This window comes from Cydia strobilella, chromosome 4 (assembly GCF_947568885.1).
Source record: "Cydia strobilella chromosome 4, ilCydStro3.1, whole genome shotgun sequence".
NCBI classification, from domain to species: domain Eukaryota; kingdom Metazoa; phylum Arthropoda; class Insecta; order Lepidoptera; family Tortricidae; genus Cydia; species Cydia strobilella.
In genome coordinates, this window is record NC_086044.1 from 13899673 (window position 1) to 13927228 (window position 27556).

General features: G+C 38.9%; 1 protein-coding gene across 1 annotated transcript; it reads left to right on the forward strand.

The window, feature by feature from the left end:
• Nucleotides 1–20: 20 nt before the first annotated feature.
• Nucleotides 21–26653, forward strand: LOC134740640 (chitin synthase chs-2-like). The gene is made up of 23 exons (XM_063673182.1): nucleotides 21–391; nucleotides 775–869; nucleotides 2991–3235; nucleotides 3609–3775; nucleotides 5058–5388; nucleotides 5804–6006; nucleotides 6492–6807; nucleotides 9274–9494; nucleotides 10234–10313; nucleotides 10911–11062; nucleotides 11756–12229; nucleotides 13418–13618; nucleotides 14750–14976; nucleotides 15523–15690; nucleotides 16089–16394; nucleotides 17151–17380; nucleotides 18067–18187; nucleotides 19702–19854; nucleotides 21831–22007; nucleotides 23147–23314; nucleotides 23554–23791; nucleotides 25214–25359; nucleotides 26491–26653. The coding sequence occupies exons 2-23, from the start codon at nucleotides 778–780 to the stop codon at nucleotides 26629–26631; spliced, it is 4557 nt and encodes a 1518-aa protein (XP_063529252.1). The 5' UTR covers nucleotides 21–391; nucleotides 775–777; the 3' UTR covers nucleotides 26632–26653.
• The last annotated feature ends 903 nt before the right edge of the window (nucleotides 26654–27556 follow it).

Below are 27556 nucleotides of genomic sequence, written 5' to 3' on the forward strand. Positions count from 1 at the left end.
CGACCAGTATATTTTCTTAACTATTTGCAACAAAGCATTATAAAGGTGCACCTAAATAATCGATCTATACACAGATAGCAAATATGATAATATGTCATTTCCTTAATTCGTAGGAACTGAAATCACTGTCGCTTTAATGATATTAGATAGCGGCTAAGTACGTAATCAAGTCGATAATGCAATTAAAGATTATTTCTGATAGGTATTTTATACAACCCTCCACTTAGTATTACTGGCCGGTCTACTTTAATGCATTGACTGATAATTATTAAAATCTATTGCTTAGTTCACAAAGTGTTCGAGTGATTATACTGTCATGTTTAATTATAATTTTATACACAATTCTTGTGGCAGTTATCCAAATTAAGTTTAAAAAGGGAATTCCAAAAAGGTGAGTCTGACTCTAATTAATTACTAGGTATTTATTATTTATTAAACCCTAATTGATATGAATATAAATAAATAAACTTGCGCTTTCTTTATTAAAATCAACAAAGACCGAATCTAGCCGACTATTATGAAATACCTACTTTCCAACCAGTTCTCTGTTCTAACTTCACCCATATACTAGTATACCTGTTCAGGACTAATCAGGACCAAATTCTGCAACAAAATAATCAATGTGGCCATTGGTAAAGTAATAATAACAGTGACCGCCAGTGTTTAGCTGCTAAATTTATTCATACTCGTGCAAAGGGCGGCACCGTTACTGCGTATAATAAATATGTACTTGTTTACTTGTTTGTTTTGTAATGAAAATGGCCGCTGTTGCAGGAGATGGCGATGTCCTCCGGCCTGAGAGGGCGGAGAGACAGCGATGAAGATTCTGACGTGTACACTCCGCTCTTCGACGACTCCGAGGAATTTGAGTATGTTTTTTTTTCATCATTGTTGTAATCGAAGTCTAGAATTGCCGAGTGTGCAAAACCCAGAGTTGCAAATATCCAATCTTCGCTTATTTCGCAGTTTCTTAGTATGTAAACACGGTATTTAATAGCAATTAATATAAGGATCGCGTATATATATTTTTTTCAAAATGATGTCTTTTTAGACCTAGACTGCACCTACACTCAGCTTCGTTGCCAGAACACCAAATAATTATAATTCATAATGTATCCGTGCACATGCAGTTTTACAGCTCGCTATACCTACATTTCACAACTGTCTAAATAGTTTCCAAAATATTGATAGGTACCTATCCATATAGGTACCTGCTCATAAATAACTAGGAAATACAGGATATCTTCTGCTTGTATCAAAGTACCCATATCTTGTAAAGGTGCGATTTTTTTACTGGTATTTTGGATGCAGATTAGGATCTAAAAACAGTAGTGAATCATCCGTACAAAATGATTAGAATCAAAATACTTATTTAATGATTTCAACGTCCGTTGATGATAAGACAAACGTAACGCTATATTTTGTTATTACAGGGATATGAATGGATCGATAAGCAGTGCATCTAAAATGCAATGTCAAACAGTCTATATTACAAAAATGTGCATATTGGTTCAATCTATATTATTAAAAAAAAAACCCTACAGTATATATAGTTTGGGCCAACGATGGGGAGTTGGAAAAAGCGCTATTAGGTACTATCTCCCATCAGGGCTTTGCCAACCGCGTTGGCTACCGTTGAGCAACCAAGCATACTAACTAGGGCTCTAGTTATCTTCATTAACATTGTCGCCTACAGGCCGAGACATAGAGTATGCGTATATTGCGTATGCAATATGCATGCATCACTGCTTCGGCTACCATCACAGTGCATCGCTTGTTGCTAGGTTCTCTTAAAGAATGCGGAAAGCAATTGAAGCGATATATTATGTAGAGAGCCGGAGATGTGCTACATACGCATCCGCATACGGTGAGGTCTGATGGCGTTTAATTTTTTCATTAATAGGGTTATTGCATTAGGTACTGTATAATTAGTTGTTCTTACCTTAAGTTTTTAAACTTAAGCCAATAGCTACTTACAAAGCTAGAACTTGAAATTGAATTTGTTTATTTTATTTAAAAAAATATTATATTCTTTTCACTTTCATGAAGCCCTAAACTTTCAAGTATTAATTCGTTTGACAAACTAACTTTGATCAGTGATCGTTTATTTTTTGTAAAAATTGTCTTCTAATTTCAAAGTCGGTTAAAGATGTAGCCTAATCCACATTCATACTTACACTTACACACCTAAAAACCTAGCTTTACTGTGACAATGCACATTTACAAATAAATTCGTTGTTTATCATTAGGTAATCCATAATTACCGGATTATCTTAATCCTTAATCCTTTTAGAGAATGTTTACCAAATAATTACCTATTATGATAAGAATTAGTCATATACCGAAAAAAATATTTATTTATTACTAAAAATTGGTAAGATAAACTAGGGCTATGCCTAGGACTTAAGACTTAAACTTATTTGTGAAATGCGAATGTATGAGAATTGAAAAGGGGAAATTTAAGAGGTTGGCGGTGGTAACGGCACCAGTTTTCAGACTGGCAACATGGGGTTTCTTGAAGCCTAGGAACACCACTATAAGGATCAGAAGTCAAACTGTTGTCTCATAATTATGCAATATCTGGGGGACCGAGCTTTGCTCGGAAAACGTATAAAAACTCAAAAATGCGCGTTTTCCCGGAGATAAGACCTAGCTAGATCGATTTTCGCCCCCATGGGGGTTCCCATATAACCATCGAAATCTTTAGAGCCGTTTCCGAGATCCCCGAAATATATATAGATAGATATATACATGAATTACCTACGACACAGCTCTGGAGATCCTGCCCTAATTCACATGAAAATCGCTTAGTCGCTGCAAATATATGCGAAAGAATGTCTGTTACTGTCTGTTACCTCTTCACGTTTAAATCGCTGAACTGATTTATACGAATTTTGGAATGGAGATAGTTTGAGACCCGATAAAGGACATAGGATAGTTTTTATCAATCGTCATCATCAGTCTATAATGCAAAATATTTGAACCAACAGCCCGCAAACCGCACAAGAAGCGAAAGGATGGGACCTGTTCCTCGAAATCCCCATAAGGAAGGAGAGCGGCTCCATGGCCACATCAGAATGGATAGACTTGAGCGTCAAGGTCCTGAAAGTGTTGGCGTACATCGTCGTGTTTGCAGTGGTCCTCGGGGCGGCGGTTATTGCGAAGGGCACGCTGCTTTTCATCACGTCGCAGTTAAAAAAAGATCGTCAGATAACGCATTGTAACAAAGCGTTGGGTAAGCTTTTATCAGTATAGGTACATTTAATTTAAACTAAAATCGTTAACAAATATAATGGAAGTTCAGTGATACTCAGAATGGGAAAGCGTTTTTATGATATTTATGATAAGGAGAAGGACTATGCAAATGAAATTTTTCAATTTAACTGATATAAATTATTATGGCTCGAACGCTATGGGCCAAAGTAGGTGAATCTAAAGGGACGCAGTGTTGCGTTAATGGCGTCCTATGGCATAGCTGCGTCTCTTTTCGATTGGCCTACGTTGGCTCAATATGTGTACGAGCCATTAGGTCTGTAGCATAACAAAAGCTACTTTAATGCCGAGGCGTTAGAGCCTGTGTACTCCCACCTGACAGCTTTTTTTTTCAGCTTTGGATCAACAGTTTATAACAGTTTTGCCATTAGAAGAACGAATATCATGGCTGTGGGCTATATTTATCGTATTTGCCGCCCCCGAAGTTGGGACCTTCTTAAGATCAGTTAGGATTTGCTTCTTCAAAACTACCCCCAAACCGACTAGAATGCTGTTTTTTGTGGTAAGTCAACAAATTCATTTTAATAGGTTAGGTACCTATATAGTTAGGCCGCTTGGCCTGATGATTTAGATTATTTAGATAGGCGATTGGCCTGATTCAAGTTACAACAATGTTACTAAAAATAGCGCGAACTTCAAAATTTCAATTGATTATCAACAGTGATCGGATTTTACGGTGCAGCACGGCGGGATATCGAGTAGAAATATTTATTTTACCAGTTAAATGTTTTTAAAAGCACCATGGGCAACTTTGTATGGATCCTGGTCCAAAAACCAACAGAGATAGGTATTTTCTATGTACTTTATTTCGTTCTATGGGCACCAAGGGGAATTCCATTGCAGAACTTAGATATTGGTATTTTAGTCAGTGTCGTCACCCTTATTACCTAGGCAATAGAAACCAAGTAAGTAAATGAATAGCTGCAGGGCAGATGTTCGCGCACCGCCGGGTGAGCGCGGCGAATGGTTCGACCGATCGGAGAAACCAGTATATGCACACGCATCGATTAAAACTTGATTATTTCAGTTCTGCGATGGAATTAATCTTGGTGTGCATATGAAATGTAGTAGATAAGCATACCTATCTTAATAGGTATTCCGCGTGGTTTTCATCGATGTTTGACAAGTTTTAAGTCGATACTCCTACATTTGCACAACAGATAAAATTATAAGACAAACGGTTATTGGTTCTTCAAAGAACCGATAGCCGATAGATATCGGATAAAAGAAACTCGGTTTTTGTGATGTTTTTAAACATTGTCTACACTTTTTTCGTAACTCGATTGCTGTGAAAGATCTTACATATACGAAATTTACATATTTGGGTTTGTCTTTGAAAAAACTGGTCAAAGATTTTAATTTTAAACTAATTAACACAAAAGTAATGGCCAGAAAACCAGTTTTTTGGCCTAAAATTGTTTAACTTTGATGCCACATATCTGGAAGACAATGAACTTTGAAGTAGGTAAATATGGGATACTATATTGCTTAAAGCCGTTGCTGTTAATATGCTACAAAAAACATTAGAAAACTAAGGGATTCAGATCGAAGGTCATTGGCGCCAGGGAGCCCCTTAAATGACATAATTCTCAACTCAACTTATTTGATGTAATAAAATCAGAAACATATTCAACAACTATCATTCTTCCGATCATTGATAATCAACCTAGACAGTGATTTCCTGTTTACCTGCAGATTACCTACATGTTATCTTGTATAATCTATGCGTCGATTTAAACGGTTTAGTATGACAGATATTAATTGATTCTTTTGTTCTCCCTCAGGCCTTCTTCGTGGAAACGCTTCACACCTTAGGCGTAGCTCTCTTTCTTCTTCTTATTCTACCAGAGTTAGATGTAGTGAAGGGCGCCATGCTAATGAACGCCCTATGCTTCGTGCCTGGAGTCCTAAACGCCATTACCAGAGATCGTACCGACCCTCGGTACCCTACGAAGATAGTTCTGGACGTGTTGGCTGTGTCGGCACAAGTGACATCCTTCGTCGTGTGGCCTCTCTTAGATGGGACGACGGTTTTGTGGTTGATTCCTGTAGTCGCTGTTTTCATATCTCTTGGATGGTGGGAAAATTATGTTAATGCCGACTTTAAAACTTCGAGTAAGTCAATCAAGGTTACCTAAAAACGCTTCTAATCTGTTTGTTTTGTTGGATTACGTGTTCACGTTAAATCCGTATTCTAATGGATACCTTTTACCGTGAATTTAAGGAATTATTATTATTCGTATTCTTCCGCAGGCACATCAGACATAACTATGTGTCGTAAAATAACTGGAGTATTTTTGTGCAATCAACCCCGATATGAATTCGAATTAGTCTAGTCATTGTCATTACATTTGTATCTACAAATCTACAAGTACCTATTATAAAATGTACATAAATGTATACAAAAATGTGTGTCGAACTTCTCGTAATTAAACAAAAACAATTCATTTACCTACCTACTGTGAATCACAATCACAATACAAGGAAAATGTATGTAGGTCTTATTAATCAGATGGATTATGTTTAACAGCGGCATCGGTTCTTTATCTAAATACACTGCGTGAGGGCATCAAGAAATCGCGTTATTACATGCAAAGGGTTCTTTCTTTGGTGAAGATCGTCGTGTTCATGTTCTGTATCATGATATACTTGCACGTTAATGACGATGATCCGGCGGCGTTCTTTACGTCAGTAGGCGATGCTTTTGGAGAACGATTTTATACTGCTTACGAGGTAAGTTAATAAATACCTGTGGGCCTCGCCAACTTGAAAATCATGCATCGACAAACGCCAAATCAAAAGGAAAAAAAATTGTAAGGCGTAAAGGCGTTTTCTATGAACGTCCCCGGCCTTCTGAACATTCTGCGGCGCACGCTATTCACGAAAACGAGCTAGGTAGGCAAACTTTTGTTTAATTATATAATATAGTTACATGTTTTTTTTGTAATTTGTGATTTTATAACAGCGCAGTGAGTTCCAGCTGTAGGCGTCGAAGACATTTTGAGCGAATTTCGAACGTTTAGTTATCCGGTTATATAACTTTACATTTACTGAGTGAGTCGTTATTGCTTCTGAGTTATGCATGTTTTTGTTTGACTCATAGCATAGTACAGGCGGCATAAAATAAATACTATCGACCATTTGATACTGACTGTACAGGCGTGTATGTGTAGTGTATACGTACATAATTTATTTAGGAATATTACTGAAAATTTCAGGTCCAAGTGTTAATAATAGACACCATGCAAGACATATCGAACTACGATGTAACCGGCGGCAGTATAGAGCTGCCAGTATACTGGCCAGCTGCCTTATGGGTCGCTTTCATACAAGTAGCAAGTGCATATGTCTGCTTCGGCAGCGCAAAGTTCGCTTGCAAGATTCTCATACAAAACTTCAGTTTCACATTTGCTCTGAGTCTGGTCGGCCCGCTGACGATAAATCTGTTGATTGTGTTTTGCGGACTTAGGAATGCCAATCCTTGTGCGTTCCGTAACACGATACCGGACTATCTGTTCTTCGAAATACCTCCAGGTTAGTACTCGTAGGCTTCTCTGCACTAATAAATAATAATAATAATGCAATATTGAATAAATGACTAAATGACTAATACATTATAAATATTACAGCGGTAGATGATAACTATTAATCATGTCTTGCAAATGTTTTATTATTATTTGCCTTCATACTTGATAGCGTAACACGTAGCGTAGCGTAACTTTTTTATTATTTATACAGGGCGATCAATCCAAAGGGGTCAGCATGGAGAAGTCAGAAACTATGAGAGATAGCGAAATCTGTTCTTATTCTTAGAAACAATGGCGTCGATTTTAGATTTAATAATAATGACATTCAAACTTTTTTTAAACTCATACATAACCGGGAATCGAACCTGGTCAATATTCTTTATGTAATCGCGTGTAGTATTTGTTTGTATAATTGATCATGAAAGTATAAGGCAATACGGGTTTCGCCGTGGTCGCGGCGCGGGAGACCTTGTTTCCCTCACTCACCGATGGGCCACCGCCATAGAGAGCAAGGGAGAGGCACTGGCTGTTATCCTGGATATCGCAAAGGCCTTCGATAGGGTTTGACATAAGGCACTTCTTTCCAAACTTCCCTCGTACGGGCTTCCTAAGGGGTTGTGCACATGGGTCTCCAGCTTTCTATCTGGGCGTAGCATTTCAGTCGTCACTGACGGAATATGCTCGGATTATAAGCCCATAAACGCTGGAGTACCCCAAGGATCTGTACTATCGCCTACCCTGTTCCTTCTGCATATCAATGATATGTTACTAACTAACAATATTCATTGCTACGCAGACGACAGCACTGGCGATAGCTGTTATACAGGTCGTGCAAACGCCCCCCCTGAGCAGGTGTCGGAGTGCAGGATGCGACTTGTGTCTGAGATCGAGACGTCCCTTGAACAGGTCTCCGAATGGGGTAGACGTAACCTCGTCCAGTTCAACCCCAGTAAGACACAAGTCTGCGCGTTCTCCGCCAAAAAAAACCCATTTGTCACGGCGCCAAAGTTTCAGGGCATTCCCCTTACCACCGCTAAAAGTATCGGGATACTTGGTGGCGACATTACGAACGAAGTGCAGTTTCGTAGTCATCTGGAACAAAAAGCCAAACTGGCCTCCAAAAAACTTGGGGTGCTTAACAGAGAGCCAAACAGTACTTCACACCGGGTCACCGACTCTTGTTATATAAAGCGCAGGTTCGACCCCATATGGAGTACTGTTCTCATCTCTGGTCTGGCGCTCCACAATACCAGCTCCTTCCCCTTGACTCCATCCAACGTCGGGCAGTTCGTATTGTCGGCAATCCCGAACTTACTGACGGCTTAGAACCTCTTAGTCTTCGGAGAGACGTTGGCTCTCTTTGTATGTTCTACCGTCTGTACAATGGGGAATGTTCCGAAGAACTTTTTGATCTGGTGCCATCGTCTCGTTTCTATCACCGCACCTCCCGCCAAAGGAGCAAAGCTCATCCTCACTTCTTAGACACATGGCACACCATGAATAAGCGGGCATCCCGCTCGTTTCTTCCCAGAACGTGCAGAATTTGGAATGAGTTGCCTCCTGAGGTATTTCCTTTGTGCTACGCCATGGGATTCTTCAAGAAGCGGGTATTTAGGGTTCTCAAGGGTCGGCAATGCTTAAGTGGCTCCTGTGATGTTGCTTACGTCCATGGGCGACGATGACTGCTTCCCATCAGGCGGCTCGTCTGCTCGTTTGCTGATTATCACATAAAAAAAAATAAGGTTATGTATGAAAGATTAAAAAAAAATCGAAGCCATGGTTCCTAAGAATAAGAACAGATTTCGCTATCTCTCATAGTTTCTGACTTCTCCCTACTGACCCATTTGGATTGATCACCCTGTATACATGTATTGCAAAACATTGAAATGAAGATCAAAATGAGATCGCTAGTGAAATAAAATATTTATACAGTAATAGGTACCTAGTATAAGTAGTATATTTAAAAGCACGCTATGAATATAATATTGTCTTCGGTTACCGCGATAGTTACTCATGAAATAAAACTATGAAAACGGATTATATCGCGTATATTGATATTATAATACATCCCGACGTTTCGAACTCTTTACAGATGATGGGATGTATTATAATATCAATATACGCGATATAATCCGTTTTCATAGTTTTATTTCACGCTATGAATATTTTAAATCTTATGATACAGTGTCCTGTGAGTGAACGATATTAGTTCTTTGGTTTTCAATTAAAAATCGGAATGTAGGAAAAACTATTTTGCGCGATGCACCTAGATTTGAATGCGTTTACCTGGTACCTGGAACGTTTATAATTGCCTTACCTAATTAATTATACTTCATCAATCATTTGACATTGACTTTGCTTAAACTTATTATTATTACAATGCCGTCGCATTCAGTATCTTTCCTACCACGTATTTAGTAAACTTCAGGACTCAAAAATCACTTATAAAATATAAAAAAAAAATCCTTTACAGTATATTTCCTAAGAGAATACGTGGGCCGCGAAATGGCCTGGGTGTGGTTATTATGGCTCATGTCTCAGGCATGGATCACACAGCACGCATGGCTGCCGCGCTGCGAGAGGCTCGCCGCCACCGACAAACTATTCGCCAAGCCTTGGTATAGTGGACCACTTATAGACCAATGTCTACTGCTAAATAGGACGAAAGATTCCGACGTTGATGTTGACCATGACGTACGTATGAAAGAGTTATTTTTTTAGACAGAAGGTCATAAAATGTCTTGGCTGTGGCTACTATGGCTCGTGTCACAGGCATGGATCATACAGCATGCGTGGCAACCGCAATACAAGAGGCTCGCCGCCTCAGTGAATGAATGAAATTAATTCATAAAGTGGGTACCTATTCAATTTTACAGCTGGGTGTACGTATTTATTAGAGTCCTTTTACCCATAGTAGGCAGTGGTATTTCACTCAATTGTACAGGCACGCTTGGCTTACGACTGCTCCGAACAATTATTGAGGCAGTGTTCTTACCGAAAAAGCGAACGCTTCATGTGACTCATCGTTAGAGAGGGACAACATTAGTTGCCGACAAACATCGGTTGTGTTGTGTGTGAGACTGTACGTAGTAGGTCCTATTATCTATTCTTTAATGTAAGTATATGGTCTTAAAGTAAAATGGCCTGAGAATTGCTAACTCCCTAAAGCATGTACCTACCACACAGTACCCAATCATGGCAATCGCACTGCGAATGCCTATCTGTGTGCTCTATTTTTGAATAGGTAGAACAAAATATTCTCACACTGACATTGACTATGACCTACTTATAAACAACATAAATCTATCTAAATATTCGCTTTAAATGCCGCGATTTATAACATAAAATGAATCTAATCTCTGTTTGTAAATTGCAATTGTCACTTGGGCGTTTAGGAACATACATAAGAGCTAACCACGCTGTGATTTTTCAGGAATTTAAAGACGAAGATGAATCAATGGCAAGCTCCAATCAAGACGCGTACGATGCCCATCCATCAGATAATATAACCAGGTACAACCTATCTCTAGCCTCTGTGTTCGAGTTAGAGAATTTACAATTAAGGTATCGTGGTGGGCTCAGCCAGCAGTTTTTTGAAAAATCGCGGCGCTTTTTTAAAAATCATAATACGGTTTTCAAAAAATATCAATAGGAATCTCGAGGCGTTTCTCTAGTAACTTCAACGATTCGAAACAAGTACGGCTACCACCAGTTTGACACTGACAAATTCGTTAGCGTGACCGTAACTTATGCATTTCGCTCGCACTGGCATATTAGTGCGAGCGAGCTGTATAGACAGTAAGTTACGCAGACGTTAGCGAATAGGCCGAATAGGTCAGTTTGACACTGCTAAGGCAGTCGGGGTAAGACTACTGATACACAACTTTAGCTCAATAGAAAAAAAAACACGAACCTAGGTCTAATATGCACCATTAAAATTTAATATTTTTTGCACAAAAAGCAGGCAATTTTAATTTTGGGAATGGAAAGTACAAGAGCTCGTAGTAAAATAAAATTTTCCATTAGGAAAATTTTGCAACTTTGATATATTTTTTATCACATCGCATCAGTGATTATGAACATGATTGCATTGTTTTATGCCTTTTACAGAATATACATTTGCGCGACTATGTGGCACGAAACAAAAGATGAAATGATTGAGTTCTTGAAGTCCATCTGCCGCTTAGATGCGCACCAGTGTGGAAAACGTATAGAAAGGAAATATTTCAATATTATGTCACCAGATTATTATGAGCTTGAGGGTAAGTATTTTTAACGGGAAAATTAACTCTCAAGGCCTGTGCACGCCGGATGCGTGTGCGTCTACTGACGTGCACCTGCACATGTGCGTAGACATGTACGTGCGCGTTGTAATATACAGGTCCTTATGGGAGACGGCACACTCTAAAATTTTAGTGCACACGCAGAGAGACGCGCGACTGTGAAGTTAAAATTTACAACTTTGACTTCATGGCGGTATTAGTTTTGAGATGAACGGTGAACGGATTTTCAAACATTATCTAATGGTTCTTTATTTTCCTCTGGTATTTGGATTCGATTTATTTTATTCAACTTTCTGTATTTTACCATGAGGAAGGTAAATTATAATTTAAATTAGATATGGGCACACACATATATAGATACAGTTAGACCAAGATAACTCTGCAACGATTTTAGCAGCACATACAGTGCGTCATTTATACGTCATAATTTCTTAGAAGTTTGACGTTTTAATTAACACTTGCACAATCTGGGCTATCAATTAACTGCAGAATTATCTTAGTCTAACTCTATCTATGGCTAGTGGTGAAATTATAGTATTTTTGACATATTGCGTTTTATGATTATACATTTTATGGAGCAGATGACAGTGACAGCTCACTGTACCCAAGCTATATGAAAAATATTATATTATAGGTATTACGAAATCTATAACTTTCGCATATTTATTACAGCGCACATATTCATGGACGATGCTTTTGAAGTATCAGATCACAGCAGCGAGGAATCCCAAGTGAACCGTTTCGTAAAATGCTTAGTAGATACTATGGACGAGGCAGCATCAGAGGTCCATGCAGCCAATATCCGACTGAGGGCACCCAAAAAGTACCCAACCCCTTACGGGGGCAGATTTGTGTGGATACTACCCGGGAAAAACAAGTTGGTTTGCCATCTGAAGGATAAAGCCAAAATAAGACACAGAAAACGGTGGTCTCAAGTCATGTATATGTACTATTTCCTTGGCCACCGCTTGATGGATCTACAAATATCAGTGGAGCGTAAAGAAAAAATGGCTGAACACACCTATCTTTTGGCTCTTGACGGTGATATTGATTTCCAACCTTCTGCAGTGACTTTGCTCATAGATTTGATGAAGAAAGATAAGAATTTGGGAGCAGCTTGCGGACGCATTCATCCGGTTGGATCAGGTGTGTAATGCAGTGCTATAAAGATTCACATCAAACGGCTTCAGTAGGGACGTGACGGAAATGCTTTAATATAATGTAATTAGTGCATATAAGGTTCAAATTTCTTTGATTTGTGAAGCGCCTACAACGCCTAATTGCGACAGCCCGAAATAGGGTATTTGACTACTAGTCAAATCAGTTTCTTATTTCGAACTGTCAAAACGATTTTGCTACTATGGAATTTATATGAAACACTAGCATGTGACGTCACAATCAGATTACCTACTCTTTATAGTTTTATACGGGTTTTAAATAGAAATTGTGTCTAAAAATACAGCTGCCTGCGTTTCTCTATTAATCTTCTGATGCTTTATTTCATGCTAACGCTGCATGCATTTGACTGAATTTAAAATAACTTATTTTAAATACAGTCAAATACCCTATTACTTTGTCATATGTCGGAAGTCCAGCAGGCCTATGAAAAGCATATATGAGTAATGTAGTTCTCAATTTTTTTTGGCGCTGACCTAATCTGGCAATCACATTTTTGTAAGGGGTTAGGCATTTTAATTATTACCGCAGCCAGTCTGATTTTGGCTTCCAGTCTTTAATTTTTGCTTAAACGTTCTTAGACTTATGAGATAAGAGGTCTAATCCAAGGACATTGAAAAATGAAAATGAAAATGAAAATGAAAAATATATTTATTTTGCACACAAAGATGGGAATTTGCAGATTGAGTATACATGAGGTCCAGGTTGCGCGCATACAGCGGTACATTTAAAACAGTATGAACAGGGGTCCCCAAACTAGGCATAGCCGACCTTGGTCTTGGGCGACCAGTTAGTGAATTAAAAACTAGATTGAAAAAAAAAAAAAAAGTATGTCTAAAGATGAAGATAGGTGCTAGTGCTAATAACCTTAGCTACTAGGGATTTACGTTGGTCAGTCTGTCAGTCAAGTCTCTTACGGCTAAGTGTACAAGTATCTTTGTAATAAAACTGTGAAAACGGATTATATCGCGTATATTGAATTTATAATACATCCCGACGTTCCTCAGTCACCCGTTGACCACGAACGCTGTAAAGGGTTCGAAACGTCGGGATGTATTATAAATTCAATATACGCGATATAATCCGTTTTCATAGTTTTATTTCATGAGTAACTATCGCGGTAACCGAAGACGATATTAAGTTGAATTATTCTTATAGGTTTCATGGCATGGTATCAGATGTTCGAGTACGCCGTCGGCCATTGGCTGCAGAAGGCGACGGAGCACATGGTCGGATGCGTACTCTGTAGCCCCGGCTGCTTCTCGCTCTTCAGAGGCAAGGCTCTCATGGACGACAACGTTATGAAGAAATACACGCTCACGTCACACGAGGCGAGGCATTATGTGCAATATGATCAAGGTTCGCTATTTTTTATTTTTAACCGACTTCAAAAAAGGAGAGGTTATCAATCCGACCGTATTTTTATTTTGCATGTATGTTACCTCAGAACTCCGTCATTTCTGAAACGATTTGGAAAATATTTTTTTTGTTTGAATGTATATAATCCCTAGTTGGTTCCGTTTTTAACCCATTTCTGCTTACATATAACGATTTTAGTATTTTCATCAACAAACCAAGCATTTTCATCCAAAACAGTGCCATTTAATGAAGTGGAACTGCTGATGATGACCAGAACGGGACTCTTTAACAACGCATATTTCACTTTTGGCGAGTTGTCCTCTTCGTTATGTTTGTTAAGCGAGTTCTGAAGGAACATTTGTGTTAAGGTCTAGTTCTGATGATGAACGAGTCTTGTAGAATGATGCATCACTCGTCGTAAGAAAAACTAAAAAAGGCTTGGCACCGACTTCAAACGAATCAGCTGCTGTCGCATATAAAACGGGATGATATTTTATTTTATCCTTTTTGTAGTCGGTTTCACCTATTTTTAAAAGATTATTGTTCTTTAGGTTTTTTTTGCGCGACCTTGATTGGGTACTCCTTAAATCCTTATAAAATTTTCTTCTTTGTATTGTGCTTCTATGTTCAAACTACCTTATGCAAATTGTTTCCAAATAGTTTTTTTACATGGATGGACAAATATTTAACGTTGGTTTAAAACAATCATAATATCAGTAAAAATAATAATTAAACATGTAATGTAGCTATCCGACTTCACGAGATGTCGTTCAATATTGTTGTATATCTACCTATAGCAAAACTAAGACCCCATCGGCCATCCTTTCTTCGGGCTACGCTGGCCGCCATTGCTAGTTATACCGCTCAATAAAACTATAGTTTGAAGAGTCGTTCGTGAGTAGAACATAAGCAGAGAATTATAATTTTTCTTATCATTATAACGCCAAAAAGAGGGAAGAATATTGTTTTATTCTACTATTACTGATAAAATTGGTTTACCGGAGTATATATCGGTTACTTTGGATTATCTACGAATCCTTGTTTCTAACTATCACGCAGAAAAATACAGACCCGATTCAAGGTACCCATGGTAATCGGCACGCATTAAATACTTCATTTTCTAAATTCTAGGCGAAGATCGGTGGCTTTGCACACTACTCCTGCAACGCGGGTACCGCGTCGAGTACTCGGCCGCGTCCGATGCGTACACGCACTGTCCCGAGTCGTTCGGCGAGTTTTACAACCAGCGCCGACGCTGGGTGCCCTCTACTATGGCTAACATACTTGATCTGCTGGGTGACGCCAAGCAAATCGTCAAATCTAACGATAACATTTCGACACTCTATATCAGTTATCAGGTAAATTTATACTGATCGTCCCATTCCAAAAACGCAAGTAAAATGAATACCTCATGTCCGTGTTACGCATCTATGTCCAGTTTTGTATGTGGCTACCGACAGCTATACCCAAGAAAACAAGACATTGTGGGCATCAAGCCAAATGTTTTATGTTTTACATCGTCGCCTAACACAGACAGTTATGCGGTGAAAACAACGGACGTCTACAAGAGGCCTTTGGCTCATAACTAATGGCGTTTTTGACCGGAACCATCGACAAAAGAATAGGTAGGTACTATGAAGGTGAAGAACTAAAAAGCTAAGAATAGGCCAAATGTTCGAGAGCTTGAAAACAGATAGCGCATAGTGTATCGGGCCCTAAACATCAGTCATCTACTTTACCTGACAAATTCCTGGCTACAATATTTGCTCTACAATACGCGTCTCGTCTTGTCTATCTTTTATCCTTGCTTAGGGCAAATATTCCGGGATAATCACTATTCAGTATAAAAATCGATTAAAATCTGTTACAAAATAGTGTGCACCTTATTTATTTGTGTTTTTCAGATGTTGTTGATGGTGGGTACGGTCCTGGGCCCCGGGACTATCTTCCTCATGATGATCGGTGCCATGAACGCCATTACAGCGATCAGCAATGTCAACGCGCTCATATTGAACTTGATACCCGTAGTTTTGTTCATCGCCGTCTGCATGACTTGCAAGTCTGAAACACAGGTAATGTTATTAAAAGAAAAAACTTTTTTTCGATTTTCGAAAATATTATGAAAAATCTATTTTAGCATCCTCAATCTTTTTAATTACATGTATGAGGAGCCTCACAAGTGCGTTCGTCGTTTTCACCGGAAGTAATGTAATCGCGTAACATGGTCCGTTGTCCGGTGAAAATAACGGACGAATTCAAGCGTCCTAAGAGTTCCTGTTTTGCCGTTTTGAGTGTCCATCAGTGCAATAACTCATTTTAAAATATCACTCTATTGTTTACCTTGTTCCCATACTTGTTGTTGTTGTTGTTTTGTTGGTCACACAATTGAAAGAGATTTCAAAATTAATTATTGCACTTAACGTTAGGAGATGGAATATTTTTTCTGTCTAAAGTGTATATTTGCTTACAGCTAATGTTCGCATCGGCCATAACCTGTGTATACGCCATGATAATGATGATGGTCGTAGTCGGCATAGCTCTCCAAATAGTGGAGGACGGTTGGCTAGCTCCTTCCAGCATCTTCACTGTAGTAACTTTCGGCATTTTCTTCATAACGGCCGCCCTGCACCCTCAAGAGATCATATGTTTATTGTACCTGGTTGTGTATTACATCACGATCCCTAGCATGTACATGCTGCTGATTATATACTCGTTATGCAATTTAAACAACGTCTCGTGGGGTACTCGAGAAGTGGCGCAAAAGAAAACTTTAAAGGTGGGTTTATGAAGTTTAATGTCGCTCTAATTCATTATATGATGATTTAGGTCTCTCAAATCAAAGTCAATTGTTAAACAAATACAAACTTTTCCTATACCTATTTAATTTTACCAAATAATAAATAAAAACTGTGTCTGTAGTTTCTATCGTTCCAATCATCTATATATTTGTCATCAGGTAGGCTACGGAATGAACGCACGCGACCGGCGGAGCGGCGAGCGGCAAATCCAAGGCCGTTCATACATTTGGTCGAGCGCAATGTATGAATGAATGGCCTTGATGTGCCGCTCGCCGCGCCGCCAGTCGCGTGCTTCCAGTCCGCAGCCTTAATGGTGTCCTTTATTGAACACCCCTATTGGCATAAAATCATTAAGAATTGTCCTTATTGATCACTAATTAAGTGCAGACACGGTTCTAAACCGTCACAAAATTGTAGAGTACAGATGTAGTATGATGTAGTGCATAATTATTTTCCTTCGTATTTTCACAGAAACGTACGAACGTGTCTTGCTATTTATTTCAGTCAGTCTCGGTACAAAAAGTACTGAGGTTGACTGAAGTTGCATGACAAATACAAACATTTCCGAGAAAATACGATGGAAAACAATTATGCACTACATCTGTATTAAGAGGGCGTCATTTATTTTTAACCGATTTATTTAGGAATAACATCTAAATGTTGAATTGAATTGGTATTAAATATTTTCATCAATTATATGGCTGTATCTAAAATACTCCATTTTTTTTTAAAAGGAAATCGAGCAAGAGAAAAAAGACGCCGAAGAAGCCCAAAAGAAAATGGACACTCAAAGTGTAAAAAAATTGTTTGGTAACTCTGAGGACGACAGCGGCTCCATGGAGTTGAGTGTCGCGGGCCTGTTCAAGTGCATGTGCTGCACTAACCCTAAGGACCATAAAGAAGACTTGCATTTGCTGAAAATCTCTCATGAGCTGGAGAAGATTGGGAAGAAATTGGACTCTCTGTAAGTAGATTTCTAAAAAAGGACGCTTTACACGAGGAACTTCATATACTGACACTGACCCGCCTGTTCCTATCTCTATCGCACGCACGTAATTATATAGCTGTCCCGCTTATGATGCCGGCTGTCAATGTTTCTGTGCAAGCGGGATAGCAATATAATTATGCGTGTGCAACAGAGATAGCAACAGGCGGGTCAATGTATGAATCGAGTGTGAGTCGGAAATAGGGCGGAACGAGGCCGGATCGGGAATTACGAAATCGGGACTTGCGTCCGTCGGGACGCAATTAAATGTTTATTTGTCTAATTATACAAGTTTATGCGTTCTTTATTCAAAGGTTATCTGGAAGAAATAGCTCTTTACCGATTATTAAACTTTTTATTGAGATGTGCAATAATAGTATATAAACATAACTACAGAGGCCGTGAAAGAAGGGAAAGGGGTTGCCGGCCGAACGTAAATAGTGAGGCCGGATAGGTCCGGCAACCCCTTGTCACGCCGAGGTAAGTATGTATAGGGCTTTTCTCAAACATGCAATGAAATAAATAAATAAAAACTCCACGAAATCAATCTTTTTATTTATAGAAAAACAAAAAGTTAATAACATACATAATATAATAACTACATACCACGTATATCTTTATCTTTATCACACGTATATTTTTATTACCCGTATATGTTTATGTAGCGGCGCCGTCACCGAAGCCCCCGAGGCGCCGAGGCGACGGTCCACCCTACGTTTGCGGGAGACACATGGTTTATTGGATGAATATGTAGAAGAGGACGACCTGTCTGCTGACACACCCAGGGTAATTTGTTATTTTATTGATTCCTCATACACTTCTCGATTGTGATTGATTGATTGGGACTTTATCTCAATAACCATACGGTCTACATTAGAATAATTATTCTATCGATTTGTTTTAAATATCGACAAATATATTATATTATATGAGGAGTAAAATCAAATGATTGCCTGATTGCTACAAGCAATTTAGCTATAGGTATTTTTATTCCTAATGTAGAAGGGATGACAGCAGTAATCTCAGTAGAGCGTGATGTCACAGAAACTAAATATACGTATAGTAGGTAAATCAGGTATAAGGTTTATTACGGTCTAAAACTTCTCTTAGTTATTGATTGAAAAAAAACCGGCCAAGTGCGAGTCGGACTCGCGCATGAAGGATTCCGTAACATTACGGAAAAAAACAACAAAAAAATGACGTTTGTTGTATGGAAGCCCCATTTAAATATTTATATTATTCTGTTTTTAGTATTTGTTGTTATAGCGGCAACAGAAATACATCATCTGAAAATTTCAACTGTCTAGCTATCACGGTTCATGAGATACAGCCTGGTGACAGACAGACAGACAGACGGACAGCGGAGTCTTAGTAATAGGGTCCCGTTTTTACCCTTTGGGTACGGAACCCTAAAAAGATATCAGATCTAAGAAAAAATTGTGACTACGTGTTTGACAACCGAAGAAAATTGGTGTATACAGCGCCATAAGTTTTGTGGTAACTGAATTATCAAACAAACATCTACTTTTGACAATCAGTTACCGCATAAAGGCCTGTGGACAGCGGGTGCGTGTGCGTACACGTGCACATGCGCGTTGTAATATACAGATCCCTATGAGAGACGGCATACCGCGCTTGCGTGACGTGTGCGTGTGCGGCTCAAAAATCTTAGCGCACGTCTACGCACATGCACCCGGTGTGCTCTGGCCTTAATAGTATGGGGCCGTATAGCGACATCTAATGTAGCTGTCAAATTTGAAGCACTATTTTCCTTAGACCAGCCATTCTCCATTCTCAAAGTGTGGTCCGCGGCTCCGGCTCCGCAAAGCCTCTGTTGGGGCTCCGCAAGGATACTTGTAATAATAAGAAAGAAAACCAGCGGGCTTAGCACGGTAGCATTTTTATCGCCTGTCACCATGCCTGTCACGTTCTAACAAGTATGTAAGTGCGAAAGTGACAGGCATAGTGACAGGTGATAAAAATGCAACCATGCTGACACCGCAGCTCTTCTATCCACACTCTACAGTGACGAACCAAAAAGGGTTCCGTGATCCGTCACCAAAAAAGTTTGAGAAGAACTTTACACAACTCTTTGGTTATAAGTAAAATAGAGATATACCTACAATAGAGTGCACAACACACTATGTCTGGAAAATAGCAGTCCCCTTTACCTACTTTAATTGTACCTACTCCTTTCCAAGTCATATTTGGGGGGCACTGTGCACTGTAATTAACTCCGCCAAGCGTATTAATTATATTAGTTGCAAATTTAATTAGTATTAATTTTCCCGTTTTTACAGGAAGAGAGAGATGACCTGGTCAACCCTTACTGGGTGGAGGACCCGGACGTAAAGAAGGGAGAAGTGGACTTCCTCAGTACAGCTGAGAACCATTTCTGGAAGGACCTCATCGACACATACTTGAGGCCTCTTGACGAAAATAAGGAAGAACAAGTTAGTAAATAATGTTTACTCGCAATGAAAATACCGCAAAATGAAGTTACTTTATAATCTAAAGGGGCCCACTGATTATCAGGCAGTCTCACATATCAGTCTGTCAGTTAGAACAAAAATTTGACAGTTCCGAACAACTGACAGGCCGATATCGTCCGGCGGCATAGACATAGTATATACAAGTAGACGCGCAACCGAGCGACCGGGGGTAAAGAGAAAGAATATTCATATAAAATTGGGGCAGCATAGGATTTTTTCTCTTTCACACTTATAAATTTCGGTATTTTGCCATCGCCTCCTACCTATGATGGCACCCGGTCGGTGATAAGGACAAAGCATGGCACTATTTTCTCTTTCCTTTTATAGGAATCGCAATAAGACTATCTTTCTCTATCAAAGAGCGTCAGGCCGTTGTCCGGCGGACTCGTAGTTAATCAGTGGGCCCGTTAGATGAATGGGACTATGGGACAAAATAAAGTGAAAAAGCTACAACACGCATCGTTAGAGAGTGCGAGTGAGACGGCCGGCTTTATGATTTACGACTCTACAAGCACGAGTTTGGCTCCACATTAGTGTGAAGGACTTGATATTGTTATTCAGTAGTATGGTAAATAGAACGCATAGTTGTAATTTTTAAATCAAAGGAATAAATAAAAAATAACAAGTTCTGTGTAACAGACAGCAAGCGAGATTAGAACTTTTGAACATTTTGGAACACTGGACCGAGGTTTGCTCGACTGCGGTGAATCTTAGTCTCAGTTTAGTGGTAGGACTAGGCATTCTAGGCAATGGACTTATTAAGGCTCGCTTGTTTTTGAATTGTTAATTGCTTTTTAGGGTTCCGTACCCAAAGGGTAAAAACGGGACCCTATTACTAAGACTCCGCTGTCCGTCTGTCTGTCACCAGGCTGTATCTCATGAACCGTGATAGCTAGACAGTTGAAATTTTCACAGATAATGTATGTATGTATGTATGTATGTATGTAAACACTTTATTGTACATAAGACAGATTACAAACACAATAAAAGAACATAAATATATACAATGTACAAAGGCGGACTTATCCCTATAAGGGATCTCTTCCAGTCAACCTTTGAGCAATTGAGAATGAAACAATAAACAGATCAAGATAGACAAACGAACACTATGAACAGAAAGTAAATTATGGTTCAATTATGTATTTCTGTTGCCGCTATAACAACAAATACTAAAAACAGTATAATATAAATATTTAAATGGGGCTCCCATACAACAAACGTGATTTTTTTGCTGTTATTTTCCGTAATGGTACGGAACCCTTCGTGCGCGAGTCCGACTCGCACTTGGCCGGTTTTTTTTTAGAAGTGATTTCCATTTTCATAGCTTGTGCAAGAATAATTTCAATTTTTTAATGGTACATTTTAGACCTATGTTTGTGATATTTTTCTATCAAGCCAAAGTTGTTTAATCGGGTTATTAGAGAAAGGCCTCAAGATTGATTCTCATGTTTTAGGGGGTTCTAAAAAAATATTTCTCAAAAACTGCAGGCTGACCCACTGCACCGAATCGAATTCATGCTGAAGAATGATGTTGAAAAATACATTTTTTCTAATCGTCGACTGTAATGGTTGAATTAAGATTTCGTATACCATACTATAATTGCGAACTTTTCATATATGGGCTTCCAACTCAACTATAATATTCATTTCGATACGCTGTAGTCAACTATAAAAGAATTTGACCGCCGATACCGCGCCAATAAACGCGCGACTATTTTATCTACTGAGATACTTACCAATATTCATTAATTATTTAGGTTTTCTAGTAACAACAAGTATTATTTTAGATGACTCGTAGAAAAAGTATTGTATACAATAGTGATATAATCAAACTTTTCGATCTCGTATCTTACTGAAAAGACACGGTATTCGACTGAAAAGCTCTCTATTATATCACGATTGCATAAAATACTATTCTAAAAATCATAATATTTCAGGCTCGTATTGCAAAGGATTTAAAAGACCTCCGCGACAAAATGGTGTTCGCGTTCGTGATGCTGAACGCGCTGTTCGTTGTGGTCATCTTCCTGATGCAGCTCAACCAGGACCAGCTGCATTTCCAGTGGCCTTTCGGACAAAAAGTTGAAATTGCGTATGACGACGAATCCAATATAGTAAGTAACTAGCGACCCGCCCCGGTTTCGCACGGATTTACACAAAGCCTTTAACAAATAAAAATACACCTAAACCTTCCTCAAGAATCACTGTATTGATAGGTGAAAACTGCATGAAAATCCGTTTAGTAGTTTTTAAGTTTATCGCGAACATACAGACGCGGCGGGGGACTTTGTTTTATAAGTTGTAGTGAAGATTATTGGTGTTTACCACATTGTAAGTGTAATGAATGCATTAGAGCGATTTGTATAATATAGATGGAGAAAATCCAATAGATTTATGGGATAAAATGTTTACTTCTTTAAATAATATATTTTGAAACCTTTGCCACTATTTGTCATTCAACAAAATGTCGATTATATTGAATTATACTTACCAATGAGTTTCGGTTTCGGAAGAAAATAATCGTGATTATGACTAATCCTTACAATCCAGAGGCCGTGAGTTCAAGTCTCACCCAAGGCAGTAATTTTTCCACTTTTAAATTTATTCTAAGCTTAATAGCATCGATCGCAGACGTTTCTGCTTGTTAAAAATTAATTTAGAATGGGTAGCAAATCGTAACTTTTGAATTTCCAATATGACTTGGAACTCCGGTGGTCGTTTAAGAAGTGTAACGATCTTACGGTAGATGTCGCTAGGGTCCCCTAGACCCCATATAGTGGGAAGATTTGCTGACTATGGATGAGGTCTTGGTGGCTCAGTTGGCAGAGCGCTGGAGTATCTATCCAGAGGCCGTGATTTCAAGTCTCACCCAAGGCAGTAATTTTTCCACTTTTAAATTTATTCTAAGCTTAATAGCATCGATCGCAGACGTTTCTGCTTGTTAAAAATTAATTTAATCCTTACAATGCCTAGTTTCCGCTCTGGGTTGGAAGTTATGGTTGTCGCTTTTGTAAAAACCGGCGTCTGCGTTGCATCGTTTCTGTATAGGTACCATCGCCCACACCGTTAACTGTCCACCGGTAAACCTTATTACAAAGGCGTAAGCTCCACCGATAGACAGTTAAGAGTGTTGCTGTTTGTATGTTGTCAAAGGCTTATTTACAAGCTACTATTTATAGTAGGGCAACCGGGAAAGCGCTATTAAGAGCAGAATAATTCTTAGATTTTTTAATCGAATGAATGTATTATTTAGGTTCAAATCGAACGAGATTATTTGATGCTTGAGCCGATCGGTTCATTGTTCCTCGTGTTCTTCGGCTCTGTAATGATGATCCAGTTCACCGCAATGCTTTTCCACCGAATGGGAACTTTGACGCATCTCTTGTCTACTGTCAAATTGGACTGGTATTGCACTAAGTCGGTAAGTTATCCTGTTATTCTTTTACATACGTTGTAGGTTGTGGTGTAAACGCTTTCAACTCCAGGGTACTACAACCGCGATGTCTTTGTACGTAGGTTTTTGTACAAGTGGTCGATTCACCCTGACCGCCAAAACCACCACGCTTTTTTTATATGATACGAGTATATTATAGCCTAAGTTTATTTCATCGTACATTACCTACAATGTAACCAAAATCTTACCATGCATTCCAATTACAGCCCAACGACACAAGCCAGCAAGCCATTTTAGAGACCCAAGCATTTGCAATTATCAAAGAGTTGCTCAACAACCAGAAGATAACCGACGACCCAGTCGCAGACGACGGTATAGACGCCACACACGTCACTAGAAGAAATACCATCAAGAATCTGGAGCGGCGGCGGACGTTGAAGCCGAATGAAGTTAACCTGGAGGCCAACTTTGAGAAGAGGCTCTCTTCTGTTATACAGAATCCGAGTAAGATTTATCTATTAAACATGTATATTAAAACGCACTCACATATTTTAAGTCGAAAAACGCTCGACATGTTTCACTCCGTACCGAGGAGCGTCGTCAGGAGCTTGATACGGAGTGAAACATGTCGAGCGTTTTTGATTTCAAATACGTGTGGTCCGTTTTAATATATTTATATAATATTAAATATGTGTGTGTCTCACGAAAGTTTTGTTATTAAGATTTATCTGTTTAATAATTATGAATTTATAGTTTGAAAGTAACGATTGGAGGTTTTCCCGAGGGTCTACAGTATGGGGTTCTTAAAAAAAGGAGTGTACAGGTTTTTAAAAGGTCGGCAACGCGCATGTAACACCTCTGTAGTTGCAGGCGTCCATAGGCTACGGTGACTGCTTACGATCAGGCGGGCCGTATGCTTGTTTGCCACCGATGTGGTATTGAAAACGGTTTTGGGAGATGAACGAGCGTGAACGCGACACGTCAAACTCTCGTATGTCATAAAATACTAAATAATAAGCCTAATAGTTTCTCAGCAATCATAAGGGTAAATTAACTTTTACTTGTGATTGTGACTCGTTGCCTTGGTTACTTTTATAATCCTAGTTTTATGGTATTTTATTCATGACTGTTTATTGTAAGTAAGTAGTACAGTACAGATGTAGTGTATAATTATTTTCCATCGTATTTCCAGGAAACGTACAAACATGTCTTTCTATTTCAGTCAGTCTCTGTACAAAAAGTACTGAGGTTGACTGAAGTTGCATGACAATAAATACGAACGTTTCCAAGCAAATACGATGGAAAACAATTATGCACTACATCTGTAGCAGAACATGTATAGGTAGGTACATACCTATTCTATTTATTTTATATGTTGTTATAAAGCCTTTGCATACTGGGCGAGGCATCTACTGAATATGTTAGGTAGTAGAACGTGGTATCAGTTCTTCTAACAAACGGTGCTACTACTGTCCCCTGGTGGGTCATGGGATGTAATAACAACAAGAAATAGTTGATCCACGCTAATAGGAAATAATTATGAAAATACACGGAAAAAGTACTTAAACTTTCCCATCAATTTAAAAGATGGCACCCTGACTGACCCTGGCTGACGGCGCGGGTTCGTACCTGGTGCAAAGGTTGTCCATCGCAATTCAACGTGGTAACGCGGCTAGTGTGATGTGCACCTTTGCGCCAGGGACAACTCGGGGGGCTCTTTGACTAGGCTTAAGTTGTTATGGAATTGTTTTTTTTTTGTATATTGACATTTATTGAATAAATTAGTTTTTATTTAAAAGATTTAAAAAATAAATAGTCGTAGCACTTTATATGTCATATCGAGTTTCTTACTTACTTACTTCTACATCCAGATATCTAATACTATGCTACAAATACATAAAAAACCGATTGTATGTTATAAATCAGAATCGGAGATCCTCGCCCGGCTGCCATCCCTGGGCGGCACCGAGGCCGCGCGGCGGCTGACGCTGCGCGCGCTGCAGGCGCGCCGCGACTCCGTGCTGCAGGAGCGGCGCCTGTCGCAGGGGCAGCCCTGCAACCAGACCATCCCGGTTAGTACGAGTACATTACAAGCATGTCTATTGACAGGTACCTATCAGATGTCCTCCGTAGGGGTACCATCTTTTGATGACAGCGAAGCCGTGCGTCGCGTCATGCTGCAGGAAATCACAGATGCACCTTGGTAAACAGACTATTCCGGTTAGTATCTATCAAAGATAATGGTCAGTATAGAGGGTTATTTTTATAGTATATTTTGTAGTCACAGTAAATTTATTGCCATTTATCGACACAGGTTTAAATTTAAAACTAAAAATGAAAATATGGACTAGCTGTTGCCCGCGACTTCGTACGCGTGGATTTGTATGTTGGTGGGATTTTACATCAGCATAGAACATTATACAGCAAAATGCAGCTTAATCATTTGTTAATAATTAATTAATTAATTATCGACGCACGAGCGACGCGAAACGAATAAATATCGATGTACAACGCATGAAATTTCTCTTTCACAAACTACTAAGTTTTAAGCCCCTAACTGAAAAAATATGTTCTCGACGTAATCCCTCTCAACCCTTTTAAAAGATTTTCAAGTCCACTATTTAAAAAAATGTTCGCTCCCGATGCAAATTTTATCAATACAAACTTTTCCAAAACGTTGAAATAATTTTTCTTCTATTTTAATATAATGCCCTTTTACCTCAAGTTCCTAGCTTAAAAGAAAACTTGTACCACATATAAACTTACATCCTCTTTTTAGAGTATGTACTCTCTCTCCCGCAAATCGTTTTTTCCAGATCGCAATTTTGACCATTTTATTTTTTCTCAATAGCTTCCTTTCCCAAAAGCATTTCTAACCTATCGCATATTTTCCCATTAATTTTATTTTTCAGTAGCTTATTTTCCTGTTACGTTTTCTAACCAGTAGTGTATTTTCCCAATTTTTTTTATTTCCAGTAAACTATTTTCCTGTTACGTTTTCTAACCATTCGCATAATTTAGATATAGTTGGTCAAACCAAATTGTCAGTAAATAAGAACAAAAAAAAAACTATACTCATCCTTTTCTTTTGGGTGCTAGAACTGGTGACCGTATTAAGCACAAGTAGTAGGTGTTTGTATCCGCTTGTCCTTGGTTTGCTTGTTATCCGGAGAGCAAGGCCTTGATTCGGTACTTATTTGCAGCTCCGCCAAGACCTGGGCCGGCCGTCGGCTTCAGGCCCATACGTGAACCGCAGCTACGAACCGGCTTTCGATAGCGACAACGACTCGCCGCTCCCGCCGCGACGCAGCACCGTCAGGTTCCGAGACCCTAACCCTATGTAACACTGTAGGTACTTATTACTTATACAATAGATTTGGACTGAATACCGTTGTTTGGTTGTTTTAATTATCTACCTTCGCACGCAATTCCGAGGATTCGGAACGAATTTTTACGCACATCCTCCATGGCCCTTTCTCGAAACCTCGGAACTCGCATGCAGACTGCTACTAATAACTTCTTCGGCATACGAACATACCTTACTACGGGCCATTTGTTTTTTGTTGTCGATTTTCCTTTCCGTCAGATTTTGATAACATTTGGTGGATAGAAAGCGTTCCGTATTCTGTACAATATAAGCGCAATTTCTGCCCTGTAACTGTAGGCCCTGCAAAATCTTACAATGAGTTACGAAAACGTATGGAATTCTCGTAACTCAACGCAAAATTACATAATATTTATACATATTTTTTGGTCCCACTTTGGGATTTTATTTATTCCGTCCAGAATGAGGAGCTCTTCAAACCAGCCAAATTTTATCCAAAAGTAACAAAAAATTTTTTTTTTGTTTTATCGGCACACCTATCTAAAGTTATTCATGCTTCTGTTGCTATTTTCTTTCTGTATTGTTTTTTACTGAAGTGTGCAATAAAGAGTATTTTTATTGTATTGTTATTCAGCCAAAATGACGGTTAAAGTAGATGGCGCTCTACGGCCCCGTACATTATATATTAGCCGTCAAATTAGGGGACAAGATTTTTTCTTAGACCACATCTCTTCTACAATCAATAGCTCTTTGCCTTATCGTATTTATTTGCCTTATGTAGTTATTAGTTTGACATACATATTATAGTAGTCATGTTTTGATTTATTTGTTGTAATGTATGCATAGCAGTCAGGATCTGTGATAACATTATGGACTACTTATATATGAATATTTTTTCAAATCTAAAAAAAATATATATATAAGTAAACACACAGCAAAAACGT

Bases quoted from the DNA above. Each gene is read 5' to 3' on its own strand.
- LOC134740640 (XM_063673182.1), top strand. From the start codon at position 778: ATGGCGATGTCCTCCGGCCTGAGAGGGCGGAGAGACAGCGATGAAGAT. The intron at 6,007-6,491 runs GTAAGTTAATAA...TGAAAATTTCAG, and splicing joins GATTTTATACTGCTTACGAG to GTCCAAGTGTTAATAATAGA. The intron at 13,619-14,749 runs GTTCGCTATTTT...TCTAAATTCTAG, and splicing joins TTATGTGCAATATGATCAAG to GCGAAGATCGGTGGCTTTGC.